Source organism: Carcharodon carcharias, chromosome 7, assembly GCF_017639515.1.
Source record: "Carcharodon carcharias isolate sCarCar2 chromosome 7, sCarCar2.pri, whole genome shotgun sequence".
NCBI lineage: Eukaryota > Metazoa > Chordata > Chondrichthyes > Lamniformes > Lamnidae > Carcharodon > Carcharodon carcharias.
The window spans coordinates 87,480,108-87,499,028 of record NC_054473.1 but is presented as its reverse complement, the minus strand read 5'-3'; the positions used below and the strand labels follow the sequence as shown (position 1 = coordinate 87,499,028).

Sequence of the window (18,921 nt, the reverse complement as noted above, 5' to 3'; positions counted from 1 at the left end):
TCACATTTTCCCACATTACACTCCATTTGCCAGATCTTTGTCCACTCACTTTATCTATATCTTTTTGTAGCCTCCATATGCCCTCTTCACAACTTACTTTCCTACCTATCTTTGTGTCATCAGCAAATTTGGCAACCATCCCATCCATTCGTTCGTCCAAATCACTTATATAAATTATAAATAGTTGAGTCCCAGCGCTGATCCCTGCGGCACACCACTTGTTACATCTTGCCAACCAGAAAATGAACCATTAATGCCTACTCTCTGCTTCCAGTTAGCCAGTCAATCTTCCATTCATGCCAATATGTTATCCCCCATACCATGAGCTTTTATTTTCCGCAATAACCTTGGTTAAACATTGGTTAATTGGTTAAACATGATTTCCCTTATACAAAACCATGTTAACTCTGCCTGGTGACAATGAGCTTATCCAAGTGCCCTGCTATAACTTCTTCAATAATAGCTGCTAACTTGTTCCCTACGACAGATGTTAATCTAACTGGCCTGTTGTTTCCTGTTTTCTGTCTCCCTCCCTTTTTGAATAATGGAGTTACATTTGCTATCTTCCAGTCTAATAGGACCTTTCAGAATCTAGAGAGTTTTGGAAATTTAAAACCAATACATCAACTATCTCACTAGATACTTCTTATAAGACCCTAGGATAAAGTCCATCAGGACCCAGGCTCTTGTCGGCCTGCAGCTCCAACAACTCACTCAGTACCACTTCTCTGGTGACTGTAATTTTCCTGACTTCCTCCCCCATTTCCATTTCCTGGTTTATAGCTGCTTCTGGGATGTTACTTGTACCCTCGATAGTGAAAACTGATGCAAAGTACCTGTTCAATTCATCTGCTATCCCCTTGTATTCCATTAACAATTCTCCAGTCTCAGTCTCTATAGGACCAAGGCTCATTTTGTTAACTCGTTTCTTTTTAAAATATTTATAAAAACTCATATTATCTGTTTTTATATTTCTGGCTAGCTTTCTCTCTCACTAATTTTTCCCTCCTTATTAGTCTTTTAGACATTTCTTGCTGTTCTTCGTATTCTGTCCAATCTTCTGACCTGCCACCTGTCTTTGCACAATTATTTGCTTTTTCTTTAGTTTGATACCATCTTTAATCTTTCTTGTTAACTGTGGATGGTGTGTCAGTCCCTTGGACTTTTCCTTACACATTGGAATGTATCTATTCCGTGCATTCTGAAGTAGCCCCTTCAATATTAGCTACAGCATCTGTATTGACCCATCCCTTAATCTCAATTACCAATTCACTTTAGCTAGCTCAGCTTTCATGCCCTCATAATTGCCCTTATTTAAGTTTTAAAACATAGTCTCGGACCCACTCCTTTCTCCCTCAAACTGAATGTAAAATTCAATCATATTATGGTCACTGCTGCCTGGGCACGCCTTCACTATGAGATCATTAATTACTCCCATCTCATTGCACAATATCAGGTCTAGTATAGCCTGCTCTCTGATTGGCTCCATAACTTGCTGTTCTAAGAGACTATCCCAAAAACATTCTATGTACTCCTCATCTAGGCTATCTTTGCCCATCTGACTTTTCCAGCTTATATGTAAATTAAAATCTCCCATGATTATCACTGTGCCTTTCTGACAAGCTTCAATTATTTCTCCCTTTATGCTCCACCCTGCCATGCGGTTACAGTTAGAGGGCTTGTATACAACTGCCACAAGTGACTTCTTGCCTTTACCATTTCTCACCTCTACCAAATAGAAGGGTTATATTTGCTACTTTCCAGTCTGATGGAATCTTTCCAGAATCTAGAGAATTTTGGAAAATTAACATCAATGCATCTAATACCTCATTAGCCACCTCCTTTAAGACACTTGGATGAAGTCCATCAGGACCCAGAGACTTGTCAGCCCGCAGCTCCATCAGTTTGCTCAGTACCTCTTCCCTAATGATTGTGATTTCACCAAGTTCCTCTCTCCCTTCCACCTCCTGATTTACAGCTATTCCTGGAGAATTGCTGAAAAAAGAGATATGTTTTCATCTTGCAGTCATCAGGGCACCTGCAAGAATACCAATATAAGGGGGAAACAACAATTTATACTGTATGTGAAGAGAGTGCTGATTGGTGGACAAAAGAATCAATGGCAGCACAAGGAAAAAGCTTTTTATACAGTGAGTGGTTAGGATCTGGAAATTATTGCCTGAGAGTGTGGCGGTGCCACGTCCAATCAGGGCTATCAAGGAGGAATTGTATAAGTAGTTGAGGAGAGAAAATTTGCACGGCTTTACAGAAAGGGTGGGAGAGTGGGACTAGCGGAGTTGCTCTAGTAGAGAACTGACATGGACTTGACAGGCCGAATGGCCTCCTCCTGTGCTGCAAACATTCTGTGATTCTACAATTTAGTAGATATGTAAGTCCCTTGTCAAGCGAGAGGCACTTCCAGAATAGAGGCACCTATTAGAAGTTGGTCTGAGCTTTTAAACTCACTTTATACATGACCTGTAGGAGCTCGTAATGAATGTTATTGCCATTTACATCCAATCTGGATCCATCTTTTGTTCCTTTAGTGTCGTAATACCACCCCTTCTTCATTTCACCAGTGTGCCTTTTGTAATTTTTTTTATTAATTAAAGAGATGTGAGTGTCACTATCAAGATCAGCATTTAATGCCCATCCCTAACTGTCCTTGAGAAGATGGTAGTGAGCTGCCTTCTTGAACTGCTGCAGTCGTGTGGTCTAGGAACACTTGCACTGCTGTTAGGGAGTAAAAACAGACAAGCCTGGAAATACACAGCAGATCAGCAGCATCTGTCGAGAGAGAAACCAAGTTAAGGTTTTGGGTCAATGACCTTTCATTGGAACTGGAAAAATTTCAAGAAGCAAAAGTTTAAAAGCAATTAAAGAGGCAGGGAAATGGATTGGGGGCTAGGAAAGAATAAAGGGGAAGGTCGGTGATAGGATGAATAGCAAGAGTGTGATGGATTACTCTCCACTTGCCTGGATGAGTGCAACTCCCACACTTGAAGCTTGACATCATTCAGGGCAAAGCATCTCGCTTGATTGGCACCCCCCATCCACCACCTTAAGCTTTCACTCTGACCACCACAGTGGCTGCAGTGTGTACCATCTACAAGGTGCACTCCAGCAACTCACCAAGATTCCTTTGACAGAACCTTCCAAATCTGCAACTTTCAACACCTAGAGGCATATGGGAACACCACCACCTGCAAGTTCCCCTCCAAGCTACACATCATCCTGACTTGGAACTTTATCACTGTTCCGTCACTGTCACTGGGTCAAAATCCTGGAACTCCCTCCCTGACAGCAGTGTAGGTGTACCTATACCACACGACTGCAGCAGTTCAAGAAGGCAGCTCACCACCGCCTTCTCAGGGACTGTTAGGGATGGGCATCAAATGCTGATCTTGACAGTGACGTTCACATCCCATGAATAAATTTTTTAAAATTACAAAAGGTACACTGGTGAAATGAAGAAGGGGTGGTATTAAGACACTAAAGGAACAAGAGATGGATCCAGATTGGATGTAAATGGCAATAACATTCATTACGAGCTTCTACAGGTCATGTATAAAGTGAGTTTGGAAACTCAGATCATTTTCTAATAGGTGCCTCTATTCTGGAAGTGCCTCTCGCTTGACACTAAATAGCACATAGAGAGTTCACAAGGGTTTCATGAGCCATGCCAATTGTTTTCTGAAGCTGAAGTTAAAATATACGTTTGCAGTAATTTGCTGATCACCCAGCTCCTGGAAAATTCGACCAGGGAGTATTTGGGGCGGTGTTGAGGTAGCTTTGCACTACAACTGTAGCAGACCGAGGAGTGCATAATACAGACCCCATAACCTCTTTATAGGTTAGTTGCGTTCATTCACAATCATTAGCATCCCTCATCATGATAAATATAAAATTCAGTAGAAAGAATACATTTGTATTAATGGAGAAAACAAAATATGAATGAAATTAATTGTGCTGTATTTTCAGTAAGAAGAACCAAAAAGAAGTGTGCCTGATGGAAGTGCCTTTTTGCGGTGAAATTAGCAAAGATGAACATTGTTTCCAAAAGGAACCACAAAAAAAAACTGTCTTAAGCCTGGAATTGGCAGATGCTGAAAACACAGCTGGGCCTATCATTCATGTTTTGGATCCTGAAATATCCAGAGGAAGTTACCCTGAACTTCCAGAAGGATGGAAGAGAATAGTGAAAGAAAGAAAAACTGGGAAGTCAGCTGGAAAATTTGACATTTACATTATAAGGTGGGAGATATTCTTGTTATTAAATGAGAGGTGACGTCTTTGTTTGTTACACAGGGTGGTGAAGAAATGCAGCATTTTTGAAGCTAAATTAGGGCCCCCTGAAATGCCTGGGCTCACTAATCTCAATAATTTAATACCAGAGAGCCCCCCAGACCTGAGACTTGCATAAATGTGGTTGTACTTCACTAATGTATCTGTGCACTGTGACTCCTAATGGAAAAAAAAAGTTCTCTCATAAAGTGGGTTACTGGTAGGGACATTAGAACATTAAAAATAACTTTTCTACGATCTCTACAGTTGAAGAAGATTAATTCAGCACAAATGATTCCCCCATAGTCTCCTATCTGGGCCTCCACTAGTTGATCAGTGGTTAAATGCACTGCCTGAAGTGGAACTAAGCTATGTAGTTCAAGAAAGATTGGATTCAGTATGTCACGATTGCTGCATTTGCATATTTCAGGGTGGCAGATTGAGATCAGAATGCTTAAGATAGGAAAGCAGAAAGACCAACTGCAGTTCTATTCCTGATCATTGGCCCAGTGATACCTACTGAAAAATACTACTACATGGATACTAGATAAGGAGAAGCGGTTTGATTGCGAGGGCTCTGAATAATTCACCTACAGACCAATTATTGTCCAGGTTTCCACATGTGAATGAACTCAAACAAGGGGCTGGACAACTTATTCACTTATCGTACCTTAGGCAAAGGAAGAGAAAAACATGGGGCATGGGGAAAGAGACTGAACTTCCACCTGGTACAAGATAGATTCAGTTTGGTTCCACTGTATGTTTTTGCATACAAGACTGCATCCCAGAGTTCCAGCAGAAAGCTGGAAAAATCCATGACCTTTGTATGAAACATGGAGCAAACTCCCAGAGCTTCTATGCATGAAATTTCTCCTCTTTATGTCAGCTGTGACCATTAGTTCATTTACTCATGTTCTTTCTCATCTCAACTGGCCATTTCCATCCAGTGTTTTTTCTCCCCCCTTAGCTTGGCAATATTTAAATGTCAGCTCACTCTTCCAACCTCAGTCTTAGTACTTGCTGTTCATTTTAAACTTCCTCTTCCTGAAGTAAGGCATTGGGAAGAAGAATTTCCGTTAAAACATTCCCAGTGCTAGAGGGTCATAACAAAGGCTGATGGACTACATGGTTTGAGGCTGGGATCAGCATCTTGGGAGAAGTTGCTATGCTGAGAAAGAAATCGGTCTAGAGGGACAACTTGGAGAGGATATGATCTGCATGTAGGGGTACAGTAGTGTAGTGGTTACGTTACTGGACTCGTAATCCGGAGGCCTGGACCAGTAGTCAGAGTTTGGGCATAAAATTCAGATTTCTTTTAAGAAAGGTCAGGAAATAAAGAACTGGGACTAATAAAAGTAACAATGAATCTACTATTACATCATAAAACCATTACTACAATTCAGGTTTTATTTTGGATTCACCTGTGCATCCCACTGTCCACAGCATCACCAAAAAAAATCCCAATGAAATTGAGCATGAAAATGGCATTGAGCAGGTATAATCAATTCAGCAACCCATCACATTTCAAATGCAACATTGGTAGGCAGTGTTATCAGTTTACATAAAATATTTCATTATAAGTATGGAAATAGGGATTTATAATGGCAATATAATCGAAAGTAAGGACAAAATATATTAAAATTAATGCCAAATTCCATCCCCACACTGATCTAATGAGCCTCAACACTCTAGCTCTCCTTCATGCGAGTTTTGATCTTGACATTCAATGCTATGGGAAATCAACTAGTTTTCATTATTTTATTGCAGAGGAATTGAAGAAGCAAATGTTTACTCTTTGTATTCCTGTGAAAGAAACACAACTGATTTGTCTTTATGTACATTTAAATCCTTTTATTTAGTCCTCAAGGGAAGCAATTTCGATCTTTGAAGGAGCTTGAAAATTACTTTCAGAGAAATGCTGGAGAAGAAAGCCTGAAGGCCGAAGACCTTATTGTCTTCTGGCGAGGCTGTACTTGGAGACGGATTACCTCTGATAAACGGCCATCACTCCTGCAGACCAACACCTTACCAACACAAGATGCTGACAAATTGACCGTTAACCTTCCACGAACAGTGTCACGTGTGCCTCAAAATGCTGAGAGAGAAGAGGGACCTGAAATCGAGGGAAACTGCAGTAAGAGCAAAAGACAGAGGCAGGCACAGGTTAAAAATGCCTCAAAACAGAAACCTAAAAAAGGCTCAAAGCTGCAAAACCCAAGCAGACTGAGAATGTGTTCTAGAAGAAAATCGTCTTCAAGAGTGGGACAGAAAGAGCAGCCATCAACTGAAGCGAGGGAGTTGGGTGAAGGGACTCCAGCTGATGAAAGAAGAACAAGCCCCAAAGCTGAGAGGAATGCCAGCAGCAGAAAGTCCAAAGAGCATGCAGCAAACAGCAAAAAGCAGCTTCCAAAGGAGCAGGAATTTGGAAGCAAGGACACACTGGAACTGCAAGTGGAAGAAACTGGTGAGTCTGTCTCTGAGGTACCAAAGCTTAACAGACAGATGGCGCAGGCGAGCGAGGAGGCCGATGCTGATGACATCACATTCCCAGGAACATCTGATATAAATCTAGGCATTCACCCTCCACAAACACATTGCTCCAAATCAGAGATTACTTGCGAAAACTCAAACAGAGACACAAGGGATTCTGATGGGGAAAGGTTTCCATTGCTGAAAACCCAAGGTGCTGCATTTAAAAGATAATTCAATATTAGCTATCTTAGCTGTGATATGTGTCTTTTCAATTCTGCTGTTCTTTTACTAAAGCAGATGCAAGTTTTCTTAAATTCCCTCCTCTCTGAAGGTACTGACTCATGGGTTAGCCCTACACAGGTCAGTAACTGAAACTGAAACTTCTAGTCTAAATGGCCTAGTGCAATACTCAGCTGTGCTTTTTCCCACTAGACTACTATAATTCTTTCCTTTTTTATTTCTACATTTAAGTTTGCCCGCCCATGTACCATTCCCCTGCCAAGCATCAAAACCAGTCATCTGCTGCAGGGTTCCTGGCAGTGCCTTGTGAAAAACACCAGGAGGTGACACAGAGTTTGACCTGGGTGATTGATTTTTCAAAGAATCATCCAGCCTTTGGTGAAGCTTCTGTGCTGCAGACAGCTTACCAAATGAGGCTCTTTGACTTGACACAATGCGCCAGTGTACTTTGCTGCTATGATTGCTTGCTGTTTTGATATTGATGTGAAGAGAAGCCAAAACCAGTAAGTAAATTCAGACAACAAGAACAGGAGGAGGCTGTCAGCCTCTCGTGCCTGTTACATAAGAACATGAGAGCAGGAATAAGCTGCTCAGCCCCTCGAGCTTGTTACAGTAGAACAGGAGTAGGTCATTCAGCCCTTCAAGATTGTTTGCCATTTAGTTAGATTATGGCTGTTTTGTGCCTCCACCTTATTCCTGTACATTTGCTGCAGATACCTTGATATCCTTACTTAACAAAAATCTAGTGAGCTTAGCCTTGTAAGTTTCAATTGAAGTTAGGTTGCTATAAAGTAAGGCATATTGTTGATCATTTCCTGGAAATATACATGGGAACAAAAAATGTGCAGAGATCTAGGAGAACTGGCCACTGAACACAGCAGTGCCATTGCTTCAGTATTCTCCCCACAAGGAACATTTGTATTGTGGTAACACCATTGAACAGAAGGCACTGACTTTGTGCATGCAATCTCTCCCTCAAATCAGCTGTGAGGGAGCACAGGCATCTTCCTGCAGTAAATATAGCAAGAACATACCCAAACCCTTAAATACACCCCAGCAGCTGGTGAAGAGAGTACTTCCTGGAAGCTTGGGGCACAAGACCTGAAGGAAAAGGAGGTAACAACTCAAAAACGCAATCTTATCATCAAACCCACCCTTACTGTGGGTTTAGATTAATCTTAAAATTGAATTGTTACTGCAGAGGGAGTTTTTAACAGCCATTTGACAATGCCAACCCCACCCCTACTAATAACAAATACTAGAGATCTCATTATGCCTCATTGCCAACTGGATTCCTTTTATAAACAGACAATCGTCTTTCTCCAAGAGTGAAGCTGGACAAGAGGAAGACCAGTCCATACTTTTCCAGGAAATATTCCAAAGGAGGTACGGAACATGAATCTTTATCCAGGTGTGAGTTTATTAGGTGCTATGAAATGGTGCTAACCAGTGGTATGACCTTCAGTATATTTTTGCAGCATCCAGTCCACCGCGGCGTAAAGCCTTTGCCAAATGGATTCCTCCTCGATCCCCATTTAAACTGGTCCAAGAGACACTCTTTCATGATCCCTGGAAGCTTCTGATTGCAACCATACTTCTTAATAAAACCTCTGGTGAGTAATTGAGTGACATGAGCAAGCTAGGTGTTAGCAATGAGAAATTCAGATCTGGGTTAGTCAGCTGCAGCTATACTATTGGAGGCAGTTCAATAGAAAATGAATTATCAAAATTAATTAAAAACCCTCCCATGTTTCTGAGCTTTTATGCTGGTATTGAGGTGTTGTAGAATGGCTGGAACCCACACAGCCACTCCGCACCCACACAGGGTCGTCTGTTTTGAGCAGGTTACAAGGGGGGAGGCACCAAGTGGTGCCTGGTCATTTCCCCAGTGGGAAACCAGGAAGCTGGGTCACACTGGATCACTTGTGCACATCCTGGGGATCACTTGTGCACATCCTGGGTATCACTTGCCAAGTGGCAAAGCCCTAGAAGAAGGCTTTCCAACCAGCCAGTCCTTCACCTAAAGCTGTGGGCCATAATGTAAAGAGAAAGGAGGATATCACATTCACAAATACTGCAGTGATTCAAGTTGATAGCCCACCACAATCATCAAAGGACAACTAACAATGGCCAATGTATGCAGCCTAAAAAATAAAAGGCTACAAAATAAAATTTAATATATATATTAAATATAAATCTAATGATCTTGTTGAAATTCTTGCCAACACTAACAATATCCATCTTATTATCCAAAAATGAGGAGGCAATAAGTGAGAACACTGTCCTTTCACCTCTGGCAACTGGATTGCAGTCTAGTTCAGACTAGTGCTGCACTGCTCACTAACATAGATATTGAGTTAAACAAAAACAGAAAATGCTGGAAAAACTCAGCAGGTCTAGCAGCATCTGTGGAGAGAGAAAGAGTTAATATTTTGAATCCGTATGACCCTTCTTCAGAGCTCTGGTCATATGGACTCAAAATGTTAACTCTGTATCTCTGTTTTTGCTTTTGGCCAGTGCTGTTCATTAATACTCATTCTGAACATGTGTTTTGTTCCTTTGCTACAACCATTACCATTCCCTTTGCCCTCCTTCCATGACATCTTTGTCATCTAATCTCTCCCACTCTCTACTCTATCCCAGTCCTTCCCTTTTGTTCTTCCTTCCTTTTCAACAGCATAAAAACCATCACATTTCTATCTTCCTTCAGTTCAGAAGAAGAGTCTTTATTCAACTCTGTTTCTCTCTCCCAAGGTGCTGACAGACCTGCTGAGTATTTTCAGCACTTTCTGTTTTATTTGAGTTAACCCATTTTCTAATGTGATACAAGTGCACAGCAGAAAACAGCCCAATGTTTGACACACAATTTATGGGACACAGATGAAATGTAAGGAATTTCTGAGGCAGAAACGAGGGAGATGCAGTCTGTCTTTAACCTGTTATTTGTCTTCTTTGGGAGTGTTTGATACTGATACTAGATGCTAATATAGTATTGTTCTGCCCAGCTTTGCTATCTAGCATCTCAGTCATCATAAATATTTAGGTGTTAATTTGTAATGATTCTGGTAATAGTCTTTTCCTTGTCTCAGGTAAAAAGGCCATTCCTGTGCTGTGGGATTTCCTGGAGAGATACCCTTCTGCTGAAGTGGCCCGGGTAGCTGATTGGAAGGAAATAGCAGAACTTCTGAAACCACTTGGCCTGTATGAGCTGAGAGCCAAATCTATCACTAAGTTTTCTGGTATTATTCCTCAGTTGCTATTCCATTGAGTGACTCTGATGTGTTCTGTTTTGCTGGTTCTGTCTGTTTATAAAGCTATCCCTATGCAGTAATCTGGGAATATAGAAATTTACTGAACAGAAGGAGGCTTTTATGTCTTTCCATGTTAATCCTTCCAAAGTACATCACTACACAAATCTTCTCATTAAACTTCATTTGCCATGCTTCTACCCATTTCAACATCCACTTTGGCTTTCCGAAGTCTACAATTATCCTCATCATGTACTTCTCTGTTAATTTTCTCATCATCTACAAACTTTATAATGTTATTCCCTTCACCCAAATCAAGGCTGTTTATAAAAATTGAAGAGCCATGTACCTAAAACTGACCCTTAGAGACCCCCACTACTTTCCACCTTTCAGTCTGAAAAACATCCATCCACCAACACCTCCCACTGTTTCCTGTCACTGAGCCAATTTTGTATCCACACCACCACTTTCCCCTTAATTCCATGGGCTTCCATCTTCTTAACAGACCTCCTGTGTGACTTTGGCTTTGACAAATGCCTTCTGAAAGTCCATGTATACAACATCTACCACACTACCTTGATCAACCTTCCCTTATTTCATGAAAAAATTCAATCAAGTTAGTCAACACTTGGTAACCAGATATATTAAGAATCCTTTCCTGGCCTTGCATGAGTTATGTCTCTTAATGCAACCACATCATAATCCCATGTGTCACTTCATGCCTGCAGATCATCAGCTTTACACATTGATGTGCCTATAATTTCATACCTCTTTGGTCACTTTTGCTATTTTCCTAAATTTGGTCCCTGCAAATTTTAGAGTATTTCTAATTCTCTGCTATTTATATCTCTCCTTATGATCTGATTTCAGCTCCTCTGCTATGTCCTGCTGTATGTTGGTGCAGTATCACATAGTGCCATGGAATGGAGAATTCCTGCTCTGAACTTCATCAGGCAGAAGTCTCGGTGCCTCACTGTTCAGATAGAGGGAAATCAGATCTGGAATGGGGGGTGGTTACCTCCCAGAGTGAGTATCATTGAAGGCTTAGGAGAAAACCTTCTACATACTCTCTAGGCAACAAGTCACACGCAATCCAAAAGGAACATGCAAACATCAGAAAGACATTGCAGGTATAGCCCTTAACCGATGGGGGCATATGATTGGTAAAACACTACATTGTGTACCGAAACTGAAAGTTTCAGACCACACACATACAATACTTGTAATACTATTTAAATACTGTTCTATGAAACATGTTTAAGGTGCTAGGTATTTGGTTCTTGCCTGTCCAAAACCTATTTTTCCTGGTTATTTGCATTATAGCATATAGTTTTTCCTCTGCCTCCTACTGTGGATCTGCTCATCACAAAAGTGCTATATTCATTTATTTTTCCTCCTGAACACCTTTCTTTTTCTGAGCTATTTAAATGAATTTAATATTCTACCCACAGTTCCCTCTATCACACCCATAGTCCTTGCTGAAGCTGTTATTTTTTTCAGGGAGGTTTTTCCTGCCATTGACTCTCCTGAAGCTAACAGCTCGAACCAGTGTCATTGGCCCCTCTCTGGGGCAAGATGTTAGGCTGAACAACCCTGGCCTGTGTCCAAAGTCTGCTCAAGAGCACCTTATAAATCTTCTTCTCTGCTAGCAGAAATATCTGACCCAATCTAACCAAACAACAGGTAGCTCAGGTATTAAGCTTTGTGAAGCGCTGAATAAATGAAATGCTTTTAGTTAAGATTTTTTTTCCTCCCAAAGCTCAGCCCTCACAGTTGCTATTTTCAAAATATCTTTTGGTTTTCACGTGATGCAGTGCGGTGGGTTCTGAGAATGAAAACTACACAAGGTGCCATGATTCTCACATTCAGGAACTGGAAATCCCCAGTATCCAAGACCCAGATGAAGTTTCTGGGTCTGAAGCAGAACTTGAGTCCTCAGCTCAGGGAAAGGATTGGAGCTGCTTAGGGGAAGTTTGCTGAAATCTTTAACTAATATCTAGACCAAAAGCCAATTTAATTTCATCAGTCGAGCTCGTAATGTGGCTCATTTATGCTTGCTAGAAGTGACATACATTCGTACACAGGGACCCCCATTCTCTGAAAACAAAAGGAATATGTCCAAGCCTTGCACCTGTAGTGAATTACCCAGGAGTGTATAGTTTCTCATTGCTTTCTGCATGGTAACACCTCAGTCAATCAAACAATACTTGCTAACCAATCTGCCTTTTCTCATATAGTAGAAATTGCTATGATCGTTTGAAATTTGGTATTCTTGCACTTGTCCTGATGAGTGCAAGGTGAAAGGCTTCAGCAATATGTCTTTCTTTTCAGCAATATTTTTAGCATTAATTGTCTTCTGATGGATTGATGGTTGGGTTTTATTTTATCGAATTCAAGGCATCAGAATTATGCAACACAGAGGGAGACCATTTGACCTATGATAGCTGATGGCTCTTTGAAGAGTAATCTAGTTAATCCCATTCCCTTGCATTTTCCCTATAGCACTGCATTGTTTTTCATTTTCAAGTAAATATTCAATTCCTTTTCAGAAGTTTCTATTGAATCTGTCTGCTCCTTTCAGGCAGTGAATTCCAGATAATGACAATTCATTGAATAAAAAAATTCTCTTCATCTCTCCTTTAGCTTTCTGAAAATCATCTTAAATCCATGTTCTTTGGTTACCAACATTTCTGCCAGTGGGAACAAATTCTGTCGACTCTATCAAAATCCTTCAGAATTTTGACCGCCTTATTAAGTCACCTCTTAACCTCCTCTGTTGTATGAAGAACAGTCCAACTTCTCTACTATCTTCACATAACTGAATCCCTTATCCCTGGTACCAATTTAGTAAATCTTTGCAACTTCTCCAGGGGCTTGACATTCTTCCTAAAGTGTTGTGAATTGGACACAAAACTGTAGCTGTCCCCTGACCAGTGATATATAGAGGTTTAGTATAACTTCCTTGTTTTTGTAATATTGCCTCTGTTTGTGTGTTTTGCTTTTAACAGAATTCTCATGTGAAGCTGTTACACATTTTGATTGCTTGTTGGAGGAGTCCATTGGTAATCAGATTTCCTGCTGTGTCCTGGGAGAAATGCAGGCCAGGGGATTGGGGCAGCTTGATTGGCTTGGTTTCCTTTCAGTTGATTTCTTTTATTTATATTGTAGTATCTTAGCCTCCTGTGTAAAATTTCTACTCCTTCCTTACCTTGCATCACACAAATGTGTGGAGCCAAACTAGTCCTGACTGAAAGCTGGTGCAGCTCTAATCATTGTGGCAGGGATATCTTGGAGTCAAGGCAGCCCTGGTGATGGAAGTTCAGAATTTATCTTGTGTGGCAGATTAGATAACCCAGTTCTTGAGCCAGGTAGATCCACAGTACTTCAGAGTACTATTCCAGAATGACCAGTCTGTGTCACTTAGTTCTGGGATTCCTCCCACTCAGCTCCACATAACATTTTGGTTTAAAAATAATAAAAGTAATGGGAAAAGGCTGGGTAATGTGGTAGAGTGGAACGATTTGGGAAGGGGCAGGGTAAGATTGTAAGGTCACAAGACCTTTCTACAAGTGTAGATTTGTCAATAGCTTTGGTGACTGTCAAACATGCTGATTGATTTCCACAAGAGATCAAAACAAAATTTCTGCAAGGATGTGTGGCCGAGATTACAGAAAGTATATGAGGATCAGGTAGGAATCTGTTCCCCCCTCCCCTCTTTCCATTAACTACAGAGAAGTTCTGGGAAGTATTTACATTGGTTTTTGTAATTCATGTAACAGATGAGTTCCTTACCAAACAGTGGAGGTACCCGATTGAACTGCATGGAATTGGGAAGTACGGGAATGATTCCTACAGGATTTTTTGTGTCAAAGAATGGAAGGAGGTAAGAGATAAAAGAACATTTTATCTGTTAACATGGCTTCTAGATTCAGCATATCCAGAGCTATAGTGAATAGAGTGTTTATCTTCCATACAATTTACAGCAAAGAACAGGCTACTCGATGGACAGGTTCATGCCTGTGTTTATGCTCAATACAAGCCTCCTTCCACCCTAGATCTCACCCTATCAGCATATCCTTTTTATTGCATTCTGGACACACCCCACACAAGGTTCTCTGCACCATTCATGCCTGACCTATGTAGCCATTATGACCATTGCAGAATCAATCTTTAATATGTGACTATATATAATTTATATTAACAGAAGCTTACCAAGGCCATTCTACCTAGTACACCTACCTACACTGACAGTAAATGTAACGGTTTTAAAGTTTGGATTCACTTCTGCAACTAGAAGACGGGTTGGGACTCCAGAGAGGAAGAGGTCAAAACATAATCAGCCCCAGAGCAGTGAACTAGGGTGGTCACCCAGCGACCATAATCCAGCGATACAATTCATCAGTGCCCCTCAACTCTTCACCCTCTCCCACCCGCTCCCAACCCCAACCTGTATGATACAGGTCAGAAAGGCTTGGTCCTCTGCTCCCTGCTGAGATAGTTAGGGTCTTGGCTCGGGGTGTAGGAGAGCTACAGTTGATTGGTGCTGTGGAGTAGAGCAAGGGAAAACTCAATCAGGGTCTGCTCCATGTCTGTATTTGGTGGCCACCCTTCTTGAAAGTGTGCATCAGGCTTGTGAGTCATTCTCTCCCTCCCACCACAGTTAAACAACTCTCCAAACTCTCAGAAGAAAAGATCACTGCAGGAGATAGATATCAGGATGCGTAGAGGTCAGAAAGGTGAGTCTCATGGTATTGAAGCACACCGCTTGAAGCACTTTTACTTTGTGTTTGAATCCTATGAGAAGGAATGATGACTATCCAAATTCTATAGTTCCATTTGAAAAGTCCCTTGACGGTTTTGTGGGTAAATGCAGTACATAACACTGTACTGAGCTGATGGGGCAGATGGTTTCCAGTTTAATACCCTGTTCATGCTGAGTCCGCAGATCTTAGCCAGGCTGTAAGAGAATGCATTAAGTACAATTAATTTCAACATTCTAGGGTCGGCAAAAGTCAGCTAGACTTCTTGCTTTTATCATCATCCAGCAACTGTAAAATGTCTGTTTTTGTTGTCATGAGGTGTGTAAGGAGTTGCTGTTAGAAGTTACTCCCTGTGGTTGAACAGCCTGCTAACACATATTGTCTAGGTTTACATGTAGAGTGGTAAAAGTCCACCAGTGCCCATGGAACCACACTCCCAACAAAAGCCCCTACTCTCAGCAGAAAGCTGGGAAAAAGCCACTCTGCTCCATGAGAGTAAGCCAGGTTTTAGGCAACTTCAGCCATTCTCTACATGATGTATACATGCTGCACAAAAGGCTGTGTTAAGATCTGAACTAAGCAGCTATATAAGTGGTTTTTTAATGCATTATGATGTTTTGTTCTATTTACTGAACTATATGAAGTACAGTGAACTCATTACAGAATATCTATATTGACATTGAAAATGGTGCTGAAGTGCATGATGGACGTTGGTGGGTGGTTGAATTGGTTCTGTTTCGTCAATACATAAAGTGATACAGAATAAAGGATGGAAATTTGCTTGCAAGTTTTACAATATGGTGCAGGAACAAACATCTGCACATGTAGATACAAAATACCTTAAAACTGGATAGACCTTTAAAAAGCCATTTTTAAAAAATGACAAATAGGATTTTGGGGTTGATAGCAAGAAATTAAATATAAGTAAGTACCAAGAGGTTATGATGGACTCAAGACAAGACAATGCTTCTACCACATCTAGAATACCATGTTCACCTTTGGGCTTCTCACTATAGGAGGAATACAGTAACCCTGAAGACAATGGTATTTACCAGAACATCTCTATAAATGAGGACTTTTGAAGCTATTTCCTCAATTATCCACATTTTTCCTTCAGAGAAAGTTGAAAGGGAGATAAATGGTAAAAGGAAAGACAGGATAAACATAGGTTGTTTACAACCAGTAGTTGATAAGTCAAAGAGACAAACATAATTTCAAGGGATATGCTATATACACAAGAGGTAAAATAAAACAATCTTTGATGCAAATAATTACAGCAATGTATAATGTATTGAGTATTTTGCATAGGGCCACGTCTTGTTAGTGTCATGTTTACACTTTCTGTGGCACAAGTTTATGTCATGCTATTTATTATTATTTCCATTTTTGTCAGTTCTTTGCTTGAAGTTTGATTGTGATTAACTGTGATTCTCCCCTCCCCATTCAGCCAGCCCCTAGGCTTGGTTTAATTCTGGTTCTGGTATTTTGTGACAGCCACTATTTACACTTAGCTGGTGCTTGTGTTTATTTTGCTCTTACAATTATCAAAGTTTGGAGAGGATTCATCACTCTCTAGTTATCATACCTTGTATAAAACAACAACAAATCACAACTGAAAATGTACAAATGAGAAAGAAGCTCAGTATCTCCTGCTGTTTCCTTGGTCTTGAGGTAACTTATTGTGTTTCTTGAGATAGTAAGATGAGCCAAGCAGCTGCCAATCAAGAGAAAACTCCCATCAGCAATATTAATTAATTTGAATTGGCCTCAATATTTATTTAGACTTCTTCCCTGCAGACAGTAGCTGAGCAGTGATCTTAAAGGAATAAGCTCAATGAACCCCTAAACATTGCATCTGTGCTCCTGATTCCAAAGCAGCCAGAAACAGTGCCATGGGAGATCAGTGAACGCACCGTTTAGTATCCTAATTAAGATTCTTGGAATGCCATTCCCTAACTGACCATTAGGAGCTCTCCTCCTGGCAACATGCCTGATTTCACCCTTGTGCCTCTACTCAGTGACACGTCAGTGAAAATTCAGTGTGATGAATTGCAGGCATAATAAAGCTACTTTCCTACCATATCCCAGACACACACAAATGGGGAATTCTTAAGGATTGCAAATACATTCTCTTCTCATCTGTATTCTTCTTCATTTTTATTTCCCAGGTACAGCCTCAAGATCACAAACTTAACAAGTACTGGGCGTGGCTTTGGGAGAATCAGGAGACATTGGGCCTGTCCTGACCAGACAATTTGGTGATTCAGTGCTTTCACTGGTAGTGTTTAGGCTGGAATTCTGTGCTTGCTGATAACTCCAATGTGAGTATGATCATTGATGCAAGGTAGATTTGAAACAGAACCATATCTCTGTATGAATTCTGTTTATTCAAGTTGCTAATAAATAGTGACAGTAATTAGCTCCTTGCACTGGTGGGTAAAGATATTGCAAGGAGTAGTACAAAACCATGACAAACTAAGTGGCAATCCTTTTAACTGTGCTGACAATCCAGACTTTAAAACTGTTGCTTTTACTGTAAGTGTAGCTGTACCAGGTAGAATGGTTTTGGTAAGGTTCTGTTAATATAAATTATACAGGATTGTATAATTACAGGCAGATCTGATCTTAAGTCAGAACTATATTAACTACAGGTTTGGGTGAAGTCACTCTGAGCCATTTTTTTTTCTCATTTGATTCTGCTTTCCATGATGATGTCCCTGAAATATGACATTGAAACTGAGGTAATCATGTGCAAAATAACTTCTTAAATTGTGCAACACATATGCCTCATTACACAGGGTGATGTGTGAGATACAATTCGTCCCCCATATTTGAGAGAAACTAACCTGAACAACTTTTACACATGTTACGAGCAATTGTACATGGCAACATTAATTCAGTATTCTTTGAACAAATTGTAGCTTGATATACATTTTTATGTTCCCCACATCAGCTGAGTGAGCAAATGTTTCAATGGTTACCTTCTTAACTCATTTCAATCAATTTTACAGCTTTACGGTTACCTGAACAATAACTAATGTAATTGCTTGTTACGTGAGGCTGTTGAGTTAGTTGTCACAATTTGTGGTATGCCAGAGAGGAAAACTGCTGAGAAAACAATAAAGGACCACAGGCAAAGGGCCTTTCTTAGGGCCTTTCAGTTTGGCATGTTGCTCTGTTTATCAGTCTTGGCAACACTAACGAGTAAACCACACTTTTCTCCCAGCCATGTTTCAGGATTACATTTTCTCCCCTTTTCCTGTGGCAAAGCTAAGAAATTACTGGGACATGTTGCACTGTCCTGCTTCGTGGCATAGTGCAAAAGGATCGAACATACTGGCAGTCTCTTCTACCTGAACATTTTTTACCGTCATTTTCTTACTCTTTATGGAATTCCTCTCACAGGGCAGTATTATTTTTTCACTGTAATTTTTATGACTTCAGAAAAATTTGGAACATTGGCCTGTGAGAATCTGGGCAAATGCTGGACTCCCATTCTCATCACAGTCTGCAAAGCAGGAGATTTTATCTCACCCTAAGGAGGTGAACAACATGAATTAGGTTTTGGAAACTTGTGTAATTATGTTGTGTTGATGTTGGATTTGTCATTATGTGGAATAGAAATCTGTTTTTTTATTTTAATATTTCAATTGTCAAATAAAAGTTAAATAAAGTTGTTTCGTAATTGTTAACGTTCTAGTTTCATTGGGAAAATAAAGGAAGGGGTGCATTATAGTCTGATTCTCTTTTCTCCCCTATTGATCCTGAGTAGACCACATGCTATCTGTGGTCTCCACCATTTTCATTCCAAGACAGGCTACTGAGAGAGATGCCAAAGCAGCCTGCAGGTTAGTTTTCTGCCTGACATTTCCTCTCTTCCTCTGGGTAATTGTCTGACTTCTGCTCTGCATTGCTCA

General features: G+C 40.5%; 1 protein-coding gene across 7 annotated transcripts in view; it reads left to right on the top strand.

The window, feature by feature from the left end:
- The window catches only part of LOC121280211 (methyl-CpG-binding domain protein 4-like), a 28,935-nt gene extending 10,239 nt beyond the window's left edge, over nucleotides 1-18,696 (top strand). For 2 of the 7 annotated variants that reach the window (XM_041191961.1, XM_041191963.1), the window contains exons 4-10: nucleotides 3,982-4,254; nucleotides 6,144-6,967; nucleotides 8,305-8,382; nucleotides 8,475-8,609; nucleotides 10,086-10,235; nucleotides 14,024-14,127; nucleotides 14,905-16,146. In XM_041191961.1, the coding sequence (XP_041047895.1) occupies nucleotides 4,010-4,254; nucleotides 6,144-6,967; nucleotides 8,305-8,382; nucleotides 8,475-8,609; nucleotides 10,086-10,235; nucleotides 14,024-14,127; nucleotides 14,905-15,054 (1,686 nt within the window). In that variant the 5' untranslated portion in view covers nucleotides 3,982-4,009 and the 3' untranslated portion in view covers nucleotides 15,055-16,146. Of the gene's footprint in view, nucleotides 1-3,981; nucleotides 4,255-6,143; nucleotides 6,968-8,304; nucleotides 8,383-8,474; nucleotides 8,610-10,085; nucleotides 10,236-14,023; nucleotides 14,128-14,904; nucleotides 16,147-17,172 lie in introns of those variants that run through there. The other 5 variants (XM_041191960.1, XM_041191962.1, XR_005943565.1 and 2 more) reach the window with 4 other exon arrangements.
- Nucleotides 18,697-18,921: the final 225 nt, after the last annotated feature.